The sequence below is a fragment of the Mastomys coucha genome, unplaced genomic scaffold (assembly GCF_008632895.1).
Source record: "Mastomys coucha isolate ucsf_1 unplaced genomic scaffold, UCSF_Mcou_1 pScaffold5, whole genome shotgun sequence".
Classification (NCBI taxonomy): domain Eukaryota; kingdom Metazoa; phylum Chordata; class Mammalia; order Rodentia; family Muridae; genus Mastomys; species Mastomys coucha.
The window spans coordinates 47,084,153-47,103,655 of record NW_022196911.1 but is presented as its reverse complement, the minus strand read 5'-3'; the positions used below and the strand labels follow the sequence as shown (position 1 = coordinate 47,103,655).

At 41.6% G+C, this 19,503-nt stretch overlaps 1 protein-coding gene across 15 annotated transcripts in view; it reads right to left on the bottom strand.

The window, feature by feature from the left end:
- The window catches only part of Cdkl3 (cyclin dependent kinase like 3), an 87,574-nt gene that overhangs the window by 49,509 nt on the left and 18,562 nt on the right, over window positions 1-19,503 (bottom strand). For 12 of the 15 annotated variants that reach the window (XM_031350774.1, XM_031350772.1, XM_031350770.1 and 9 more), the window contains 9 exons: window positions 18,913-19,091; window positions 17,510-17,622; window positions 14,656-14,795; window positions 11,796-11,884; window positions 10,999-11,158; window positions 10,577-10,905; window positions 8,394-8,487; window positions 6,066-6,228; window positions 4,963-5,060 (listed from right to left, as the gene is read on the bottom strand). In XM_031350774.1, coding sequence (XP_031206634.1) covers window positions 4,963-5,060; window positions 6,066-6,228; window positions 8,394-8,487; window positions 10,577-10,905; window positions 10,999-11,158; window positions 11,796-11,884; window positions 14,656-14,795; window positions 17,510-17,622; window positions 18,913-19,091 — 1,365 coding nt within the window. Of the gene's footprint in view, window positions 1-615; window positions 914-4,962; window positions 5,061-6,065; window positions 6,229-8,393; window positions 8,488-10,576; window positions 10,906-10,998; window positions 11,159-11,795; window positions 11,885-14,655; window positions 14,796-17,509; window positions 17,623-18,912; window positions 19,092-19,503 lie in introns of those variants that run through there. The other 3 variants (XM_031350781.1, XM_031350780.1, XM_031350783.1) reach the window with 2 other exon arrangements.

Sequence of the window (19,503 nt, the reverse complement as noted above, 5' to 3'; positions counted from 1 at the left end):
CTGTAGCTGTCTTCAGACACACCAGAAGAGGGCGTCAGATCTCATGATGGATGGTTGTGAGCCACCATGTGGTTGCTGGGATTTGAAATCAGGACCTTTGAAGAACAGTCAGTGCTCTTAACCACTAAGCCATCTCTCTAGCCCCCAAAGCCAAGTAATCTTTGTTTTTTTTCTTTTTATGTAACTAACTACCCAGTTTGTATTATTCAGCAACAGAAAACAGCCCAGGATAGAAAGTAACCTTTCTCATGTTGTGCATTGCTTCTTCAAGAAATTCTTCTGGCTAAATGGAAGGAACTATTACACTAGGGGAGTCAGAGAATGCAGGCAATTGTTTCATTTCAAGGAGTTTAACCTAGGAACATCATATCACTGTCAGATGTTATGTAAGTACTATAAATGCTTCACTGCTGACAACAGAATGTCTTTCATCATGTGATGGCAACGAGTGGTTACTAAGACAACAGATAAGAAGGTTCATGGAGCATCCACTTGAAGAGGCCAGTGTTTTCCAGGAGATCCCTGGGTTATGAGGTTTGGACTCTCAGCAGTGTGAGAGTGGTGTGAGCAGGGCACATCATGTGACAACCCACTCAGAAATCATGGCAAGGAAGGAAGCAGGCAGAGCAGGTGACTTTATAATTTCAAATCACAGCATCAAAATAACAGTTTTTAGAAGAAAGCAAAAAATGGTTAAAATTTTGCTAGCAAAACCAAAAAAGTAGATGATGCTGATGCAGATGGGATGGGTGGCTATCTTAGTAGCAACCTATGTTACATTCTATTGTATATAATAAAAAGGAAGGAGTTGTCAAGCTTGTATTTTTAAGATTACTTAAAAGACAAAGCACTATCGGGAAAAAAAAAATCTGTTCCTCTTCAAATTCTTCCCCTCACAATCGCCATCTCCACCCTAAAATTAAAAACCAAGCCAGTAAGAACCAGGGATAAGAAATGTAAGTATCTGCTGTCAAAGCCGTGACTGTACTAACGTTACACTATAGGCGGTCTACTGAATGTATACTCAGCTTAAGTCTCATCGTTTAATCCAAACTATACAGGACAAGGCCAAATGTCTGGCCAACATGTTTGATGTAGAACCCAACATCTGCTCATGCTTATCTTCTTTGCCTTCAGAATCTTTGGGCACCTAGGCATTGGGACACTGTGTTACATATTTATACTGGGATTCTGTATTATATATTTGCATTAGGACTCTCTATTATATATTTACATTGGGACTCTTTATCACATGTTTACATTGGTATTCTGTATTAAACATTTACATTGGGACTCTGTTATATATTTACATTGAGACTGTATTATATATTTACATTGGGACTTTCTGTGTTACTATGGTTTTTTTTATTTTATTTTATGTATATGTGTACACTGTAGCTATCATCAGACACACCAAAAGAGGACATCAGATCCCATTTCAGATGGTTATGAGCTACCATGTGGTTGCTGGGAATTGAACTCAGAACCTCTGGAAGAACAGTCAGTCCTCTTAATCACTGAGCTATCTCTTCAGCCCCCTCTGTGCTACATATTTACATTAGAATGTTATGTACTGCATATCTTCATTGGAACTCTCTGTATTACATATTCTCCTTGGGACTCTCTGTATTACATATTTATACTGGAACTCTCTGTTACATATTTAGTAACTTTCCCTTCTATAATTATAAAGCTCTAAACGAAACCCAGGAACAAAGACTAATCAACATGTTAGAAATAACAGATGATTAAACAAAATTGCATGACCTGATGTGAAATGTAGTTCTATTAACAGGCATTTGTGAACTTAATGTTCAAATTAAGAAAATAAGAACAGCCAGGCAGTGGTGGTGCACACCTTTAATCCCAGCACTTGGGAGGCAGAGGCAGGCAGATTTCTGAGTTCGAGGCCAGCCTGGTCTACAGAGTGAGTTCCAGGACAGCCAGGGCTATACAGAGAAACCCTGTCTTGAAACACTCCCCACCACCCCCCCAAAAAAAAAGAAAGAAAGAAAGAAAACAAGAACAGTATTATAAATTTAAATTTATAGGCAAAAATAGGAGACTACACCCAGCTACCCAGGGTTAGAAGCTAGTCAGCATGTCCGTGCATGTAACATTGACAAAAAGAAAGTTGTTTTAACCACACATGATTCTGGGATCCCCACATTTTCTAGTCTACAGTTAACAGGTTCCTCTCTTTTTAGCTGAAGCATTTCTTGTGTTCTAAAAACAAACAGGAAGTGGTGAGTCACTGGCTAAGGGAACTCAGGCTGAGATAAAATCCTTTTATTTTACTGCCAGGGTTGCTTCATAAGGGCTCTGGGAGACTGGTGACAAAGGACTCCTCATCAAACAAAGCTACTTACCCTGGCTTCCCCTTCCCGTGGGCTCTTTCCTCTCTTGACAAGGCCACTCACTCACAGTCACACAGGGTTCTGTCTGGTCAAAGAGCCCCTTCAGTGTGTTCCTTCATATGTCAATGTATTGCTAACAAAGACCCATGAAAGAGTTGGATACACATCTAGGAAGTGCTTGGATCTGATGAAGTAATTTAAAAACCAAGCAGTGGAAGAGCCAAGTTGCTATCCCCTGTCTTCTGATGTTTGTCTTGGGTACTGGAGACCACGCCCATGCTAGGCAAGCACTAGGTGCTACACTCCTAGCTCCTACCACATGTTTTGAAAAGTATGTTACATTCTCTCAAACTAAAAATAAACTACAGACTGAAAATTTAGAAGACTCAATTTTGAGACAGGTCTCACTATGAAACTCTGGCTGGCCTGGAATTCACTATGTAGACCAGGCTGTTCTTGAACTCACAGTGACTCACCTGCCTCTGCCCCTCAAGTGTTGGTATTAAAGGCATGTGAAACCATACATCGCTAAGGAAATTTTGACATAGATTTATTCTGTGTGTGTAAGATGTTCATGTAAAAGTCAGAGCCAACTTGTGAGGCCTGGTTCGTTCTTTCTGCTATGTCCATTGTAGAGTTAGACCTTGGGTCTTCTGACCTGGCAACATCTTTATGCACTGAATCATCTCACCAGCTCAGGCATTTTCTTAATTTTGATGTTAACTCACTAAGATGTGTTTAGACTAGTGCTGTCTCAGTCTCCGCTATGCACTAGAGCTTCTGAATGGAGTACAGAGAAGCTCTGAGCAACACTGACAGCTCCTGGTTGCTTTTAATAACTACAATTACTTTCCATTACTCTTTTCAAGGCTACCTTTTCAGGAATTCCACATCTCGTAAACATCTGAGAGAACTGTTTTGATTCATTTTTCCCCTGCACACATATGTGGTTTGGGTTTCTGGGCCTCTCATGGAATAGCAGGGTAAATACAGTGGCACATCACAGAAAACCCAAGATCCCTAACTCACCCAACAAGCCAACAGATTTGCAAATGGTATGCTATGCAGACTTCCAGGACATAAGTACATCTCTTAAATGCATATGCTTAAAGAATCTTGTGACTTATAATGAACTAAAAGACATTCCTTAATGGTTTTCCTGGTCAATAACAGCTCTGGTTCTGCAAAGTAGATTGTGACATACACAAGTAGTCCTGGGACTGCCAAAACAAGACTATAGCTCTAAATGTCACAATGGAAATGCCTTATAGGTTTTCAGAAAAATCTATACACACACACACACACACACACACACACACACACACACACACATACGTACATACATGTGTGTGTGTGTGTGTGTGTGTGAGAGAGAGAGAGAGAGAGCTTTTGTTTTTTCTGAGACAAAGTCTCATAGCCCAGGATGGTCTCAGAGTTACTGAAGATAACCTTTAACTTCTGATCCTTCTGCCTCTACTTTCCAAGTGCTGGGATAGAGATCTGTACACCTGGTTTATTGGGGTTAGGGCCTGTGTGTGCTGGGTCAGCACACTACCGAGTTACACAACCTTCCATCTGTCCATATTTTTAATTTACTTAATTTTCTTTAATAAAGCAGGAATAACTTTATCATGAATTAAAATATACTCAATTCATTTGTAATGGGGATAATAAAATTGATAAATTATACACACAGATGACCTCATTAGGAAATCCAAGGCCACATGCATGCTGGGGCTCAGTGAGTGGCTGGGTTAGTCTCCTTCCCTTAAAAGAAGGCATTCAAATGAATGTTGATGACAGCAAGATTTCTGAATAAAATCCAAGAATTTATGTGGTGGGTGGGGTTGGAGCTGGCAGCAGACATTTTTGAAAACAGGACAATAGTTAGGGAACAGTGACAGACAGTAAACTGGAAGAACACAGAAGGGAAACGCCAAAGGCAAACACAGCGGTGGGGTGCCCTGGGCAGCCAGCCACTACTTGTCCCATGGCACGGGTCACCTGAGCAGTGCTGGATGGTGAACACACCACACTGCTCTTTGTCCTGGATGCTGTGTGTTCTAATCATCGAAAAGTCAAAAGAGGGCTGGTCTTTACTACTACAAAAACTAACATTTAGAATCTTTCAGTAGCTGGGCAGCGGTGGCGCACGCCTTTAGTCCCAGCACTTGGGAGGCAGAGGCAGGCGCATTTCTGAGTTCGAGGCCAGCCTAGTCTACAGAGTGAGCTCCAGGACAGCCAGGGCTACACAGAGAAACCCTATCTTGAAAAACCAAAAAAAAAAAAAAAAAAAAGAATCTTTCAGTAGTTGGTTATAAGAACATAATTAACTTGTTATGGTGTTATACACCTTTAATCCCATCACTGGGGAGGCAGAGGCAGGCAGATCTCTGCGAGTTTCAGAACAGCAAGAGGTACATAGTGAGAATCTGTATCAAAAAGCCAGAAATATATATATAAATAAAATAAGATAAAAACAGACCTGTTTCTAAAGTTTAAAGATTATAAAAGTTTTAATTTGTATAAACTTTCTGATAGTAACTAAACTTAAATGCTCAGTAAAAGACAAAACAACATTCTATAAAGAATATAAAGCGTTTACCTCTTGTTTTTCTTGATTTGGGTCCATACTAAGTAAAGTTGGTATTTTAGGTGACTCTGTTTTCTTTGATTCTCTCTTCAGCACTTTTATCTGTTTAACTTTTGGAGAAAAAAAAAATGTTATTTGTTGGCCCTTCCTTGAAACTATATTTTCCTCTCAAGGGCTTCAGGTAGGTATCCCAGGAACCACTACGACCACCTTTGAACTCAAGTCTCAAAAGGACTGAGTAACTGTGAGCTGTAAGATATGGTATGATTTTTATCTTGTGATCTCACAAGAACTTGTCTCTATTTTCATCAAGGGACCCTCAAGTTGTATAGTCTACATTTTATACCTTGCTATTATATCACATTTTTATAAGGTGTCTGTTTTCCAAGGTAAGAGAAAAACTTCTGCTTACAACAATAAATTTTATTTTAAAATAAGTATCTGCTTAATTTTATTTCAATATCTTTATTATTCACTTGTTTACTGGGGTGGGGCCAGTCCTCTCCTTCTACAATGTAAATCCCATGATCAAACTCAGGTCATCAAGGCTTGGCTTAGCAGCAACTGTCTTTACCTGCCGAGCCTTCTCACTAGTCCTTACATATGATAAGGTTAGGGTAAATTCTACATTTAGAAAAAAATCCACCAAATCCCTACATGCCCAAAACATCGACAACACTTATGGGCAACTGAGCAGAGAAGGTGCTTTACCCACGTTATGTATGGAACTAAGTTTGTCTTCCTCAAATTCTGCCCCAACATCTCAACATTAAGCTAAGAGAACATTTACCCTTTCCAGTTGTCTTTATCTTTCTTTAAAATTATCTTTATTAAGTCTGACCAATGCTGGGCACAATGGACCTTTAGTCTCAGCACTCACTCTGAAGGAAGAGGCAGGCAGATATCTGAGTTCAGCCCAGCCTGGTTTATATAGTGAGCTCCAGGACAGCCAGAAACCCACAGACTCTGACTAACAAAACAAAACAAAACAAAAAACAAAACAAAAGTCTGACCCTATACTTAGCTTACTTTTTTAAAGCAACTGGTTACTTCTACAAAGATCCCAGGTAAGTGTTCTTACAAACAGCCCTCCCCGATCGGAGCCATCTACATACCTTCCATCCCTTTTATCTCCTTTGCCTGTATTGTGAATGGTAGTTCGGGGAAATGGAATTCTTTCCTGTCACATTTGGAAAAATTCAGCTTTCTTTTGTTCCCACTTGCTATTTGGTCATTCTGACCTGTTCGTTCATTAAATGCACCTTTTTCTGTTTGGATCTAAACAAATAAGTACCAGTCAGTATGAAGAACTGTGGGTGACCAACTGTAGAGTCTTAAAGCCTACAGGTGCTAGCTATTTGGATGATGAAAAACAGTTCTGGAGATTATCTTAATAATCAAGATGCAGAACAGAATGAGGTATGGTAGACATGCCTGCAGTCCCAGCACTTGGGAGTCAGGCAAAAGGATCTGGAATTCACGGCCAGCCTAGGATACATAGTGAGACCCTAAGAAAACAAAAGCACAACAAACACACAAACAATGGACTAGAGCAACACTAAACACAGAAGCAGCCAGACTCCCAGGGACATTTTCCAAGTGAGGATTTTACTCCATTTACTGTCCTTGATTTAGAGAACCACAATCTTGACTTTGTTGTTGTTGTCATTGTTGTTGTTAAAGACAGAATTTCTCTGTGTAACAGCCCTAATTGTTCCTGGAACTCACATCTGTAAGCCAGGCTGACCTCAACCTAACAGAGGTTTTCCTGCCTCTGCCTCCTGCACTCTGGGATCAAAGTTGTGTGCCACCCCCACCTGGATGTTTCTTTTCTTTTCTTTTTTTTTTTTTTAAAGATTTATTTTTATTATTATACATAAGTACATTGTAGCTGACTTCAGACACACCTGAAGAGGTTGTCAGATCTCATTACCGGTGGTTGTGAGCCACCATGTGGTTGCTGGAATTTGAACTTAGGACCTTTGGAAGAGCAGTCAGTGCTCTTACCCACTGAGCCATCTCACCAGCTACTCTTTTTTTTTTTAATTAGATATTTTCTTTATTTACATGTCATGTGATTTCTCCTTTCCCAGTTTCCCCTCCAAAAAACAAAACAAAAAAAAAAAACCAAAAAACAAAAAAACAAAACCAACAAGAACAAACCCGTTGTCTCCCCCCCATGTTTCAATTTTTTGTTATTATAAATAATGCTGTGCCTTGAATATTATAAATTGATTGTGCTGTGTAAAGAAATGATGGGCAAGAAAGAGAAAGATATAGCTAGCATTTCTCGAGCAAGGAAGCTACATCTATTTGGCAAGTGTTTTAATCCATAGATATTTTTTGAAAGAGAAAAAGCACAAGTGTTGTGATTTGTAAAGATGGAAGTCATACGTTAGTAAACAATTTAAGATAAGGAATAAGATGACACAGATGCAGCTCAGTGGTTAAGAGCATTTATTGCTCTTGCAAAGGACCAGGGTTCAGTTCTCAGCACCCACATGGTGGGTCACAGCTATGCACAACTCTAGTTTCAGGGGAACCAATGCCCTCTTCTGGTCTCCACAAACACCAGCAGGTAATCAAGCACCAGTAGGTAATCACATATAAAATAAAATACATCTAAAAGAGAAAAAAAAAGATAAAGAGATAGCCCAAAAGCTGGAAGTACAGGGGAAAACATGGTCTATTTTGGGGAAGAAAAGAGGGGTTGGTGAAGGTATTCTCAGTGGGCACTTGCTTAGTGCCTGCAAAATCTTGGACTTGTCCCAACACAGGTAAGAAAGAAAGAGAAGAAGGGAGGAAGGGTAGGAGGGAGGGAATGTTTTTTAAAGATTTAGTTTATGTACAGTGGTGTTTTGTCTGCATGTATGTCTGTGTGAGGGTGTAAGATCCTCTGGAACTGGAGTTACAGACAGGTGTGAGTTGCCATGTGGGTGCTGGGAATTGAACTCAGGTCCTCTGGAAGAACAGCCAGCGCTCTTAACTGTTGAGCCCTGGGAGGGATTTTTTTAATGTGAGAACTTACAAAAAAAAGGTAAATAATGTTTAAAGAGGCCATATTTTATTAACTTATTTATTCCATGTTTGTGTGTTTGTGTTCTAATATGTATACATGTGTGTGAGGGCACACATGCACATGCTTAAGGAAGCCAGAAGTTACACTGGATGTCTTTCTGGATAGCTCTGACCTTATTTTTGAAGACAAGGTTTATCATTCCACCGGGAGTTCATTGATTTGGTGAGACTAGATGCCAGTAAAGTCTAAGAATCCTCCTCTCTGACTCACCCACGTTAGGATTACAGATATGTACTACCATGCCGTTTTTTACACGGTGCTGTGGGTCCAAACTCTGATCTTTATGCTTGCTCACCTATCACTTTACTGACAGACATTTCCCAAGCCCAAAAGTTCATGTTTTAATACTAGCATCTTGCCTTACTTGTGTGGGACCTGTGTCCTCTTGTCTGCTATTAGACAAAGTTTGTCCAATAGTTTGTGAAGAAGTGCGTCTCTTTTTTGTTCTTTCAGTTAACCTATTAATTAAAAATAAATGAGAAGTTATTAGAACCTCCCAGAATTGTCCTTCTGTTAGCGTTACGAACATGTAAGCTATTAACAGTGGGCCAGTCTATAAATACCAGTAACACTGGCACTCAAGTGACTGGCTGAGGATTTTTAGCTTAAGGACAGCGTAAGCAACATAAGCAGACCCTGGCTTATGGAAAAGGAGAGGATTTATACCATGGTACTGTTAGACACTGAGTGTCAAAGGCAACCTTCAAGTCTGAAGTTCTGAGAACTCTAGGACAGGACAACCACTGCATGGCTAACCGCTGGTGAAAACATGTCAGGAAATGACTCTTGGGGCCTACTTGTTCCCTTGTATCATTCTAAACTTGGATCATTCAGCCTCTGGAGTTCTGAATGTTTGCACTTGGCTGAGAAGGGCTTACAACCATGGTTTACTAGCAAAGCAACTCAGGCATCACCTCAACACCTAGGCTACTGCAGCCTAGGGTCCGATGGGCCATTGCACTTACAGACAAGTCCACGGGCTTATCCAGACTGACTGCTCATCCTCACAACCCGTAGCCGAGATCAGTCTGCTGGACTCTGATTGAGCCAGTGTACCTTCCAGTGTAAGTTTGCAAACAGACCTGATGTCTTCACTGTCTATCACCAGCAGTCTCACTCTCAGTCTTGCGGTCTGCAGCAGAGGCGCTAAACCTAAAACTGGCCTGACACTTTTTCTACCAACATACTTACTCTGAAAGGCTATTTGCTATGAAGGCCTTATTTTGAACTATTCTTTCTCCATTGAGAGAATCTGCTATGAGGCAGAAATAAAGCTTACTTTGCAGTACTGAGTGCTACAGTTAGATATAGTTTGTCCTCCAATGGTCTGCATATTGTAATTTTGTTCCCAGTGTGCTGTGTTGAGAGGGGTGGAGCCTGCAAATGGAGAGGGCTCTCAAAAAGGAGGTGACTAGATTTCAGGATGGATTGATGATTTTTTTCCTTAGGAGGCATTCTTGCACTTGAGGGATTCTCCATAAAAGAGTGTCTTTATAAAGGACCCTGGCACCTCCCTGAAATCTTTCTCCTGTATTGGCACACACGCTATTCTTACATGTGGTCAATTTCTTGCCTCCTTCTTTGCTATGATGTAACCCAGCCAAGGAGCCCTTGCCATCATGCTGCTGGATGCGCCAGCCACTATAACCATGAGCCAAACAACACTCTATAAAGTATCCTACGTCAGTAGAGTATCAGTTATTTTGGCATAGCAATACTAAGTGGACTAACACACCAAGGCACGTGGATGCCAAAACTTAAGTGAAATCATCCCTTTTCTCTTCAAATAGAAGATATTTTTCTTTTAAAAAGATATTCCAGGCTCAGCCATTGAAAATACTGTCTATGCACAGGACCTGGATTTAGTTCCCAGATCCACATTGGGTGGTTCACAATTGCCTGTAAGTCCATCTCCAGGGGAATCGGATGCCCTGTGGCCTCCACAGACACTGAATGAATGTGGTGGTACTTGTATGAGTACTTAGGGACACATACAGACATAAATATTTTTAAAGCTATCCCAAAGATATGAGTGAACAATTAAAGATCTAAGTTGGTAATGACAGCATCTATCTGTAATCCCATCCCTGAGGAGGCTGAGGCTGGGAGACCATTTATATGAGACCAGCTCGGGTTACAAAGCAAGTTCCAGGATAGTCTGAGCTCTGTGGAAATTTGTCTAAAAAAAAAGTGCCGGGCAGTGGTGGCGCACGCCTTTAATCCCAGCACTTGGGAGGTAGAGGCAGGTGGATTTCTGAGTTTGAGGCCAGCCTGGTCTACAGAGTGAGTTCCAGGACAGCCAGAGCTATATAGAGAAACCCTGTCTTGAAAAACCAAAAGAAAAAAAAAAGTTTAATACCTATATAGCTAAGAAAAAACCTTCTCATATAACATTCCCAAGAACCCTCAGTGAATGCTCTGCTACTACATGATTGCCACTGGAGAGGATCCTTTTCAGGTTCAGTTCACACTGACACTAAGTATGTCTGCAGTGTACCATACAGGAGGATGGCGTACGTAATCAAGCCTCCTCTCACTCTAGCTCACCGTGAATTGGGGTGGGAAAGGTTTGAACTGAGGTTTGCAGCCAACAAATTACTGCTTGTCAGGTTGATAGGTGGCATTATCATACAACCCCCAGAGTGTGGGTCTTCTTTGACACCGTCAGAATTCGCACTGGGATTGACAGGGTTTGTCACTTCTGAGACAGAAGGCTTCTTGTCCAGGGATGAGGACTGTGTGTCACCAGCTGTGCCCTGCTGGCGGTGTTCACCTTCACACTCTGTCTTCTTCACATCTGGGACGTCTCCTTTTCCACCTTTGGCCTTAACGACTCTGACTTTGAGCTCCTTGGCCCTTTTGTCTCTGTCCGCTTCCTGGAACAGGCAAGATGTAGAAAATCTGCTGTCATTAGAACTCTAAGCACATTCAACTACGCAGGCTGAAACAAAAGGCAAGGAGGGGCTCACCTTTCCATAAAGTGTTGGGTTTCCATAGAGCAGAGTGTTGGTAAAAACTGATTTTTTCTCATCTCTCACGGGTTCATTTTCTTTAAAATTCTCTCTTGGCTTTATAAATGAGTTAACCTTTGCTTCCTGTAATAATTTAGCTCTCAGCTCTGGAATGAATCTGATGAATCAAGTAATATTAACCAATCATCTTTTTTATATGGTTTATCTTAATAGAACCATTCGATCAGGTATTAAAAATGCTATATAATCGTAACTGACACCAAGAGATGGCACTATTTTTACTTGTTTGTGACAGGATATCACTGTGTAGTCCAAGTTGGTATCAAGCATAAAAATCCCCCTGCTTCATCTTACTGAGTGCCAGGATGACAGGTGTCACCATACACAGCTAAGATGGTGTAAATATTTACCTTACAATAATTGTGTGCTGGCAGCAGATCGTTCAGACATTCTGCTAGGAAAATCTACCACATAAAACTTACAAAACAGACTGGCATTAGATTCCCTAAACCCTTTAAAAGTAAATAAAATCAAAAGCTCTTGAATTAAATGGTCTCAGGTCTGAGGTGAGACTGCAGCTCAGACTAAGATCATGGGATCTTAGTACACTGCCTACAACCTATAGCCCTGTGACGAAAGCTAGCTGCCTACCACGTACCTGGTCAATACCTTTCGCAGTAACTCCATTAGGTTTGTTAATTGAAAATTTGTGTCTTGTAACATTGTTCTATCTAGTGATTCCCCTTCTAGTAAGTCCCCTGACATAAAACACTAGGAAGACCACAAATGCTTACTTCTCAATAAATCCATCTCTAGTAAAGTAATCGTGACGCAAAAGATCAGTAGACGATATCCTCTCGGCAGGATCAATTTGTAAACAAGCCTAAAAAAGAAGAAAGTCTAATGAAAGATGAGCTTTAAGCTCTGCTCTGCCCCTAAAATCAACCCTCTAACGTTTGACATATGACAAAGTTATTACCCAGAGCTAACAGAGTCTGTAAACAAGAAAATTTCTAACAGTAAGTTCTGACCATTTATTACCTAGGAAATTTACTCTTGCAATTTTTAAAAGTTATTATTTTGTGTGAATGCCAGCAGGTGCATCCCATGGTCACACAGGGAGGCCAGAAAACAGCTCTAAGGGTTCGCTCTTGTCACCTTGTAGGATCTAGGGATTGAATTCAGGCCTTCCATAAAAATCCCCTTTCTGGTCTCTGCAGACACCAAACATACATGGTACACACACATACAGGCAAGCAAAACATCAATACAAATAAAATAAAATAAAATAAAATATCAATGAACAGCTCTTCTGTGTTTCTCTACCCTGGGAATGGTTTAGCTGAGGAAATCACCAAATACCAAAGTCTACTCATGGGACAGGTTGTGAACAGGAAACTGCAGATAATGATCCCTCTGTAACTATCATTATAGAGAACCCATTCATTAAAACAATGAAGTCAGGATTTGAGTAAAAGGTGTCTGCTTGATAAAGTGTATTCTTCCTGAGAGAGGGCCTTTCCCCCGGCACTTCTTTATAACTCACATCACAGGCACTGTTACTAAGATGTTAAGTCATCTGTCCAACATCTTTCAAATGTTTAGTATTATTTATTGTTGGTGAGGAGGCTTGCCCCAGCACATGTGTGCAATTTAGAAAACAACAAAATGGAGTTGGTTCTCTTTCCACCTTTATGTGGGTTCCTGGGAAGAAATTAAGGCTGCCAGGCTTGCAGCGGGCATTTAGACCTGTTGACCCATCTTGCTGGCTCTTGCCTAAAAATTTATGTAGAAGGACCAGAATGAAAATATAAAAAGATGCTTCTGCTATCTTCCAAATGCACAGTATAAACTAACAATCCTATCACTGCTGTACAACAGTGTTCTCAGGGCTAGAAGGGCTGTCCTTACAAATAGTAGGATGGGAAGATTGCATGCCACGGTTCTTAGTTGGTTGGTTTTGTTACCACAATAGACATTCATAAAGTGAAACTGAGTATGTATGTTTGTGTGGTACATGTATGAGCTCATGTGTGCAGCTGATCATAAACGTGTGGAGACTGGAAGTTGATGTCAGAGTTTTTTCTCTATAACTTTCTATCTTAAGTTTTTGAGATTATTTTTCACTGAACAAGGAGCTCAGCAATTCAGCCAGACTAGCTGGCAGGAAGCCGAAGTCCTCCTCTCTCCACCTCCTCAGCACTGACATTACTGGTGCACACCACAGCCCCAGCTTTTCATTTAGGTTCTGGGGGATGGAATTCAGGTTTCCATGTCTACCAGTATCTACAAGTATAGATACTTCATTATTCTTGTTCTGAAATTTCAGAAATCATGTTTCTTTTTAGAAGTGTACATTAGGACTGGAGAGACAGCTCAGTGATGAAGAGCTGACAAGAGCAAGCAGATGCTGACAGTGCAGTCTTTTTAATTCCAGCACCCTGAAGGCAGAGGTAGATGGATGATGTCAGGAACTTTGAGACCTAACACCTTCTTCTGGCACCTGTGGTCACTAGGCACACACATGGTATATGGGCATATATGCAGGCAAAACAGCCATACATATAAATCTAAACATAACCCCCCCCAAAAAAGCTGTACATTAGAAACAAGGACTTTACTACAGCCATACAACCCTCATCTCAAAATAAGTCTCTTCACTCTTCTTGATATAGGAAACCACTGATGAGAGAAATAAAATAAGATTTACTATTCATAATAAACTCACCTTACATTATTTGAATTTTGTGCTGTGTTCATGTGCTACCTACCATAAGCATAATGTAAAATGTAAAGTAATGATGCAAGGGCTGGGGCCATGGCTCAGTTGGCCATGTGAACTTGAGGACCATGGTCACATATATCTGTAACCAGTGAGGAGACAGGTGATGGAAGTTCACTGGCCAGGAGATTAAGGTTCACTGAAAGGGAGATCTCCCTCTCTTATCCCCTCTATCTCCCTTCCATTGTAGGGACTGAACCCAGGACCTTGTGCCTGTTCACTATGCACTATATCAGGGAGCTATACTCCTGGAAGAGGTTCTGACTAAACAACAACAAAAAAACATGAGAGATTCAAGTAAAGACAGCTGACATCAGCTTCTGGCTTTTAGAAACACATGCATGCAAGATGCATTCATGTGCACACACACTCATACTATCAAGTACTATACTTACACAACAACAAATCAACACACACACACACACACACACACACACACACACACACACACTTCACTCAATGTTTCCCAACTTAAGGTGAGTTTTGGTACATTCAAATGACAGCTGCCAACAGATGCCTCTGTAGAAAGTTAGGATGATGCAGGACAAAGATCAACCATATCCTGGTAGACCAGATGCCGAAAGTGGTGGGAAACATGGAAAGTCTTTCAAGTGTTCCCAGTTTATCCCACAGTATCTTAAATCTTAATTTCTATTAATTTCTAATAATTTGTAACAGGTTAACATCACTTTAGAGGTCTATCTGGCATTTTTTTCAAGTAACATTTTAAACTGTATCATTGCTGGGAATGAGGCTCAGTGGTAGAATGCTTGCCCAACTGTGGGTTCCATCTTTAACACCAAAGAGAAGAAAAGACACCGTGGTATTATGATTTCTGTAAATTCTCAGCCAGCCTTAATGTCTTCACGTACATGAACTATATCTGCCAGCAATCCGTTGAGCTTTGGGTATTTCTTTCTTGCGTTTTTGGGGTGTTGAACTTGAGGAAGAACCACCCCGGCAAAGATGGGACTCTTGGAAAAGATATTGTGCAGGTGCGGGGTCAGGTTGCCTGAAACGAGAACAAACGTCTGAGCCACAAAGTTGCTCTAGGACAAAATCCTACGTGGCTCACTCTGTTATCAGCACGGAGGCAAGGAGGAGCACTAGAGGTTCTAGGCTAAGAACACAGACAGCTCTGCCACAGAGTTCTTGGCTAGCAAGTGGGAAGCCCTAGGTTCAATATAAGGCTCCATTAAAAATTAGTAAGTCTTAGGCCGGGGGGGTGGGGTGGTGGCACACGCCTTTAATCCCAGCACTTGGGAGGCAGAGGCAGGCAGATTTCTGAGTTCAAGACCAGCCTGGTCTACAGAGTTCCAGGACAGCCAGGGCTACACAGAGAAACCCTGACTCGGAAAAAAAAAAAATTAGTAAATTAAGGTTTCCTCCACAGCTGCTTACAGGCAGCAAACTACATACAACCGTATGGTCCCCTCTCCGCCCCCCAGACCCTAGGACATAATATAGGATTACCAGCAAAAACACTAAAATTTGACACATTGGGGTGTGTGTGTGAAGGCTGAGACAGGGTTTCTCTGAGTGACCCTGGATGTCTTGGAACTTGCAGTAGCCCAGGCTGACCTCAGATTCAGAGCTCTACCTGCCTCTGCCTCCCGAGTTCTGGGATTATTAACACATTATTAACACATTTCTTTATTGGTATCTTAATGATTTAATTGTCAAGTAGCCATTACTCTTCCAGACCAAAACCTTAATCAAAACAGCTAAAGCAGTAAAGTAATTCAGAAACCAAAGTAGTGTATAGAGCAGTGCTTCTCAACTGTCCTAACACTGTGACCTACACAGAGAAACTCTGTCTGGGGGTGGCGGGGGCGGGGGGAAGCACATAAAGGGCTAAAGAGACGGGTTAAGAGTACTTGCTGTTCTTGCAGAAGACCCAGGTTCAACTCCCAGCACCCACATGATGGCTCATAACCATCTGTAACTCCAGTACTTTGACACTGCCTTCTGGCAGGCACACTTGTATCCTTCCATGTTAGTTAAAATAAACATGAAGAAAGGCATATAAAGTGCAACCCTTAGATTAGCTTCAATCAGAGCTAATCTGGGTTTTACTGCTTTAATGACTGTTCACAGTAGTACCCTTGGTCAGAATCCTGCAATTACACGTTTATGAAGAGTTTCCCTAACACACATGGGGCTCCTTAAGCCCCTCCTGCAGATTGAAATACCATTTGCAAGGCTAACCACCAAAATGTTTAGTAGTTGTGGTGTTCAGGGTTAATGGTCAACTACTGGGAGTCAGGCCGGTGGGAATGTCCTGGGGAATTATCTTGATTGTATTGAAAAAATCAAAAAGGAGGAGAAGAAGAAGGAAGAAGGGGAGGAGGAGGAAGGAAGAAGGGGAGGAAGAGGAAGGAAGAGGGGGAGGAAGAGGAAGGAAGAGGGGGAGGAAGAGGAAGAAGAGGGGAACAAGAAGAAGAAGAGGGGGAAGAGGAGGAAGAAGAGGAGGAGGAGGAGGAAGAAGAGAGGGAAGAGGAGGAAGAAGAGGGGAAGGAGGAGAAGAAGAGAAGGAGGAGGAAGAGGGGGAAGAGGAGGAGAAAGAAGAGGGGGAGGAGGAAGAAGAAGAGGGGGAAGAGGAAGAAGAAGAGGGGAAGGAGGAGGAAGAGGAGCAAGAGGGGGAGGAGGAGGAGAAAGAGGGGGACAAGAGGAAGAAGAGATTTATTTGAATAAATTACTGATTTTTAATCTCCAATATATGTATTTTTTGAGACAGGGTTTCTCTGTGTAGCCCTGGCTGTCTTGCAACTTACTCTGTAGATCAGGCTGGCCTTGAATTCACAAGTGATCTGCCTGCCTCTGCCTCCCAAGTGCTGGGGTTATGGTGTGTGCCACCACTGCATGGCCTCTAATAGTTTCAAAAGGCTTCTGACTCAACTTTATTATTAAAAGACCTTATTCATAGCTTATAGGAAATGTGCAGCTTGGTCTTCATGTGGGTTCTCTAACAACTAGAACAGGAGCTGCCTCTGACTCTGTCCCCCACCTCTCCCACTGGATTTTTTTCCTCTAGCTGGACTGCCTGGTTGAGCCTCAGTGGGAGAGGATGCCCTTAGTCCTGCTATGACTTATGTCCCAGGGTTGGGTGGTACCCAAGGGGAGCTTCCCCTTCTCTGAGAAGAGTCGGGGAGGCTACAATCAGGATGTAAAATGAATAAATAATTAATGGAAAAGAAAAAGAAAGTAGACTTTCAGGAAATTTAGTAACTTATGAGTATACTGCATCGCTTCTGGTGTCTCTGGGCCTCTTCTGTGTGGAATATGACAAACTCCTGAGATAGCCCTCTTCTAGATTATCTCTTTGTGTTCATGATACTGGAATCTGTTAATGAAAGATATACTGAAGTTTCTCTTAGGGAAAAAAAAAGTCCTTGAGTAGAAGTATAAGTAGAGGGCAGCTTTTAGTTCTAGAACAGCAGCTTTTAGAAAACCTGTAGTACTGCAGTTGCATATTTAACTCAGTGGCATATACCCTGTACTACTTTTCTTAGCATTACAATTAACATGTGGCCTGGAGTTCCTGCAAAGAAAATACAATTGTCAAAACAGAATTTTCTACCTCCTTTATCAGCACGGGCATCCATCTTTCATCACCTGTCTAGACAAGATCCTTCCTTTGTGTTCATTCACTAAGCATGGGCGTCAAGCATAACTCATCTGCAGGGGCTACTCAGACACGCGGCAGAGCATTGCAGTAATACTTACCTACTTTTAAGACAATCTTGTGGAGCAAATCCAAGTCGGAACTGCTCGGAAGGTAGGGATTGCCCGTGGCCATTTCAATGATCATACAGCCCAAAGCCCAGATGTCCACTGGCCTGGAAAAAACAAGCAAACAAACAAAACCACAGTTTACATTACTTTCTCAGGCACAAATATGTATGATAAGTAGTCTAAAAACATTTTATATAAGATCAAAGCTAAAGAGAAAGGTTGTTTGCCAGCAGAAGTGGGGAAGAGGAGAAACTAAGGGCAGATGACCATGATCAAAGTGTATACATGTAAGAAAATGTCCCAATATATGTGGTATTCAATTAATACATTCCCCAAAAGTGGGAACTCCACAAGCATGATGCATACCTTTAATCCCAGCACCAGCTAGACAGAAACAAGTGTTCTCTGGGGTTTTTTGAGGCCAGCTTGGTCTACGTATTGACTGCCAGGCCAGCCACAGCTAAACAGTAAGACAATCTCAAAACCAGGGTTCTGGGAGGGATAATGTTTAAGTGGTACTATTATGAATTTTCACTGTAGGATATTTGTTAATTGTGAGACCACAATTTATGAATAATCTAGAACAGCACAATTTTTAAAAAAAAAAATCATTACTTTCAGTCTTCATAAGGAAGATGTCACTTTTCCCAACAAACAGGAAACTTGGAAAATCCTATTTATTTTCTTGTTTATTATTTATTTATTTATTTTACATATGTGAGTACACTGTCACTGTCTTCAGACACACCAAAAGAGGGCATGGGGGATCCCATTACAGATGGTTGTGAGCCACCATGTGGTTACTGAGAATTGAACTTAGGACCTCTGGAAGAATAGTCAATGCTCTTAATTGCTGAGCCATCTCTCCAGTCCCAATACATCCTATTTCAACACAGAATTATAGTAAATTATTCCAGAGTCTTTGGAGAGGCCAACAAGATGGCTCAGCAGGCACAGGCACCTGCCACTGAGTCTGACAACCTGAGTTGGATCTCAGGGACCCACAGAGTTGGAAAGAACTGACTTCTGCAAGTTGTTCTCTAACCTCCACACTCATACCTTGAGCCCCACACACATAAATACAGAAAATATAAAATCATTTAATCTTTGTAGAACACAGGAGCAGAATGACCACAGAGGCGACAGCACAGAGTAAAGCAAGCATGGATACAGTGTAAGGACATGAGCATCAGCCTCCAGCAGCTGAAGCCACTGAACCTGCAGGTGTGAGCACAGACGCAGCTGCAGTAGCACACGTGCCCACACGGGCTTCTGGTACCTTTAAAGGTGTCCCTTTTCTTTGACCAGAGCCAGACACAGAGGGCAGAGTGCCAACAGTGGAGGGAGAATGACACACCTGGGATAAGCCAGACGGGTTCTCAGAGCATACATACTTTCCGTAGGAGGTGTCTTTCAGCACCAGTTCTGGAGCTCTGTACCAGCGTGTGGCCACGTAGTCTGTGTAAACGTCTCCAGGAGCTGCTAGTGTCCTCGCAAACCCAAAATCACAGAGCTTCGTAATTCCTGACTGGGAGACTAAAATATTCTCAGGCTTTATATCTCGATGGATAATCTTTAAAATCCAAAACAAAATAACATTTGGTATGTTAAGATGGGTTTTCATTTTCTTTCTTTCTTTTCTTTTTTTTTTTTTTTTCAAGACAGGGTTTCTCTGTGTAGCCCTGGCTGTCCTGGTACTCACTTTGTAGACCAGGCTGGCCTCTAACTCAGAAATCCGCCTGCCTCTGCCACCCAAGTGCTGGGATTAAAAGGGTGCACCACCACTGCCTGGTGGGTTTCACTTTCTATAGTATCAAAAACTATTCAGAGAAAAGTCTAACTCACAGCTGACAGTAATGGCATTTTCCTAAGCACAGGTGAAAAGTTATTCTCCATCCATCACTTCAAAATGAAATGAAGTCAGAACAGACAGTGTAACACTGAAGGGAGAATTACTCTACAATCAAATGGACCTACTGACTCAG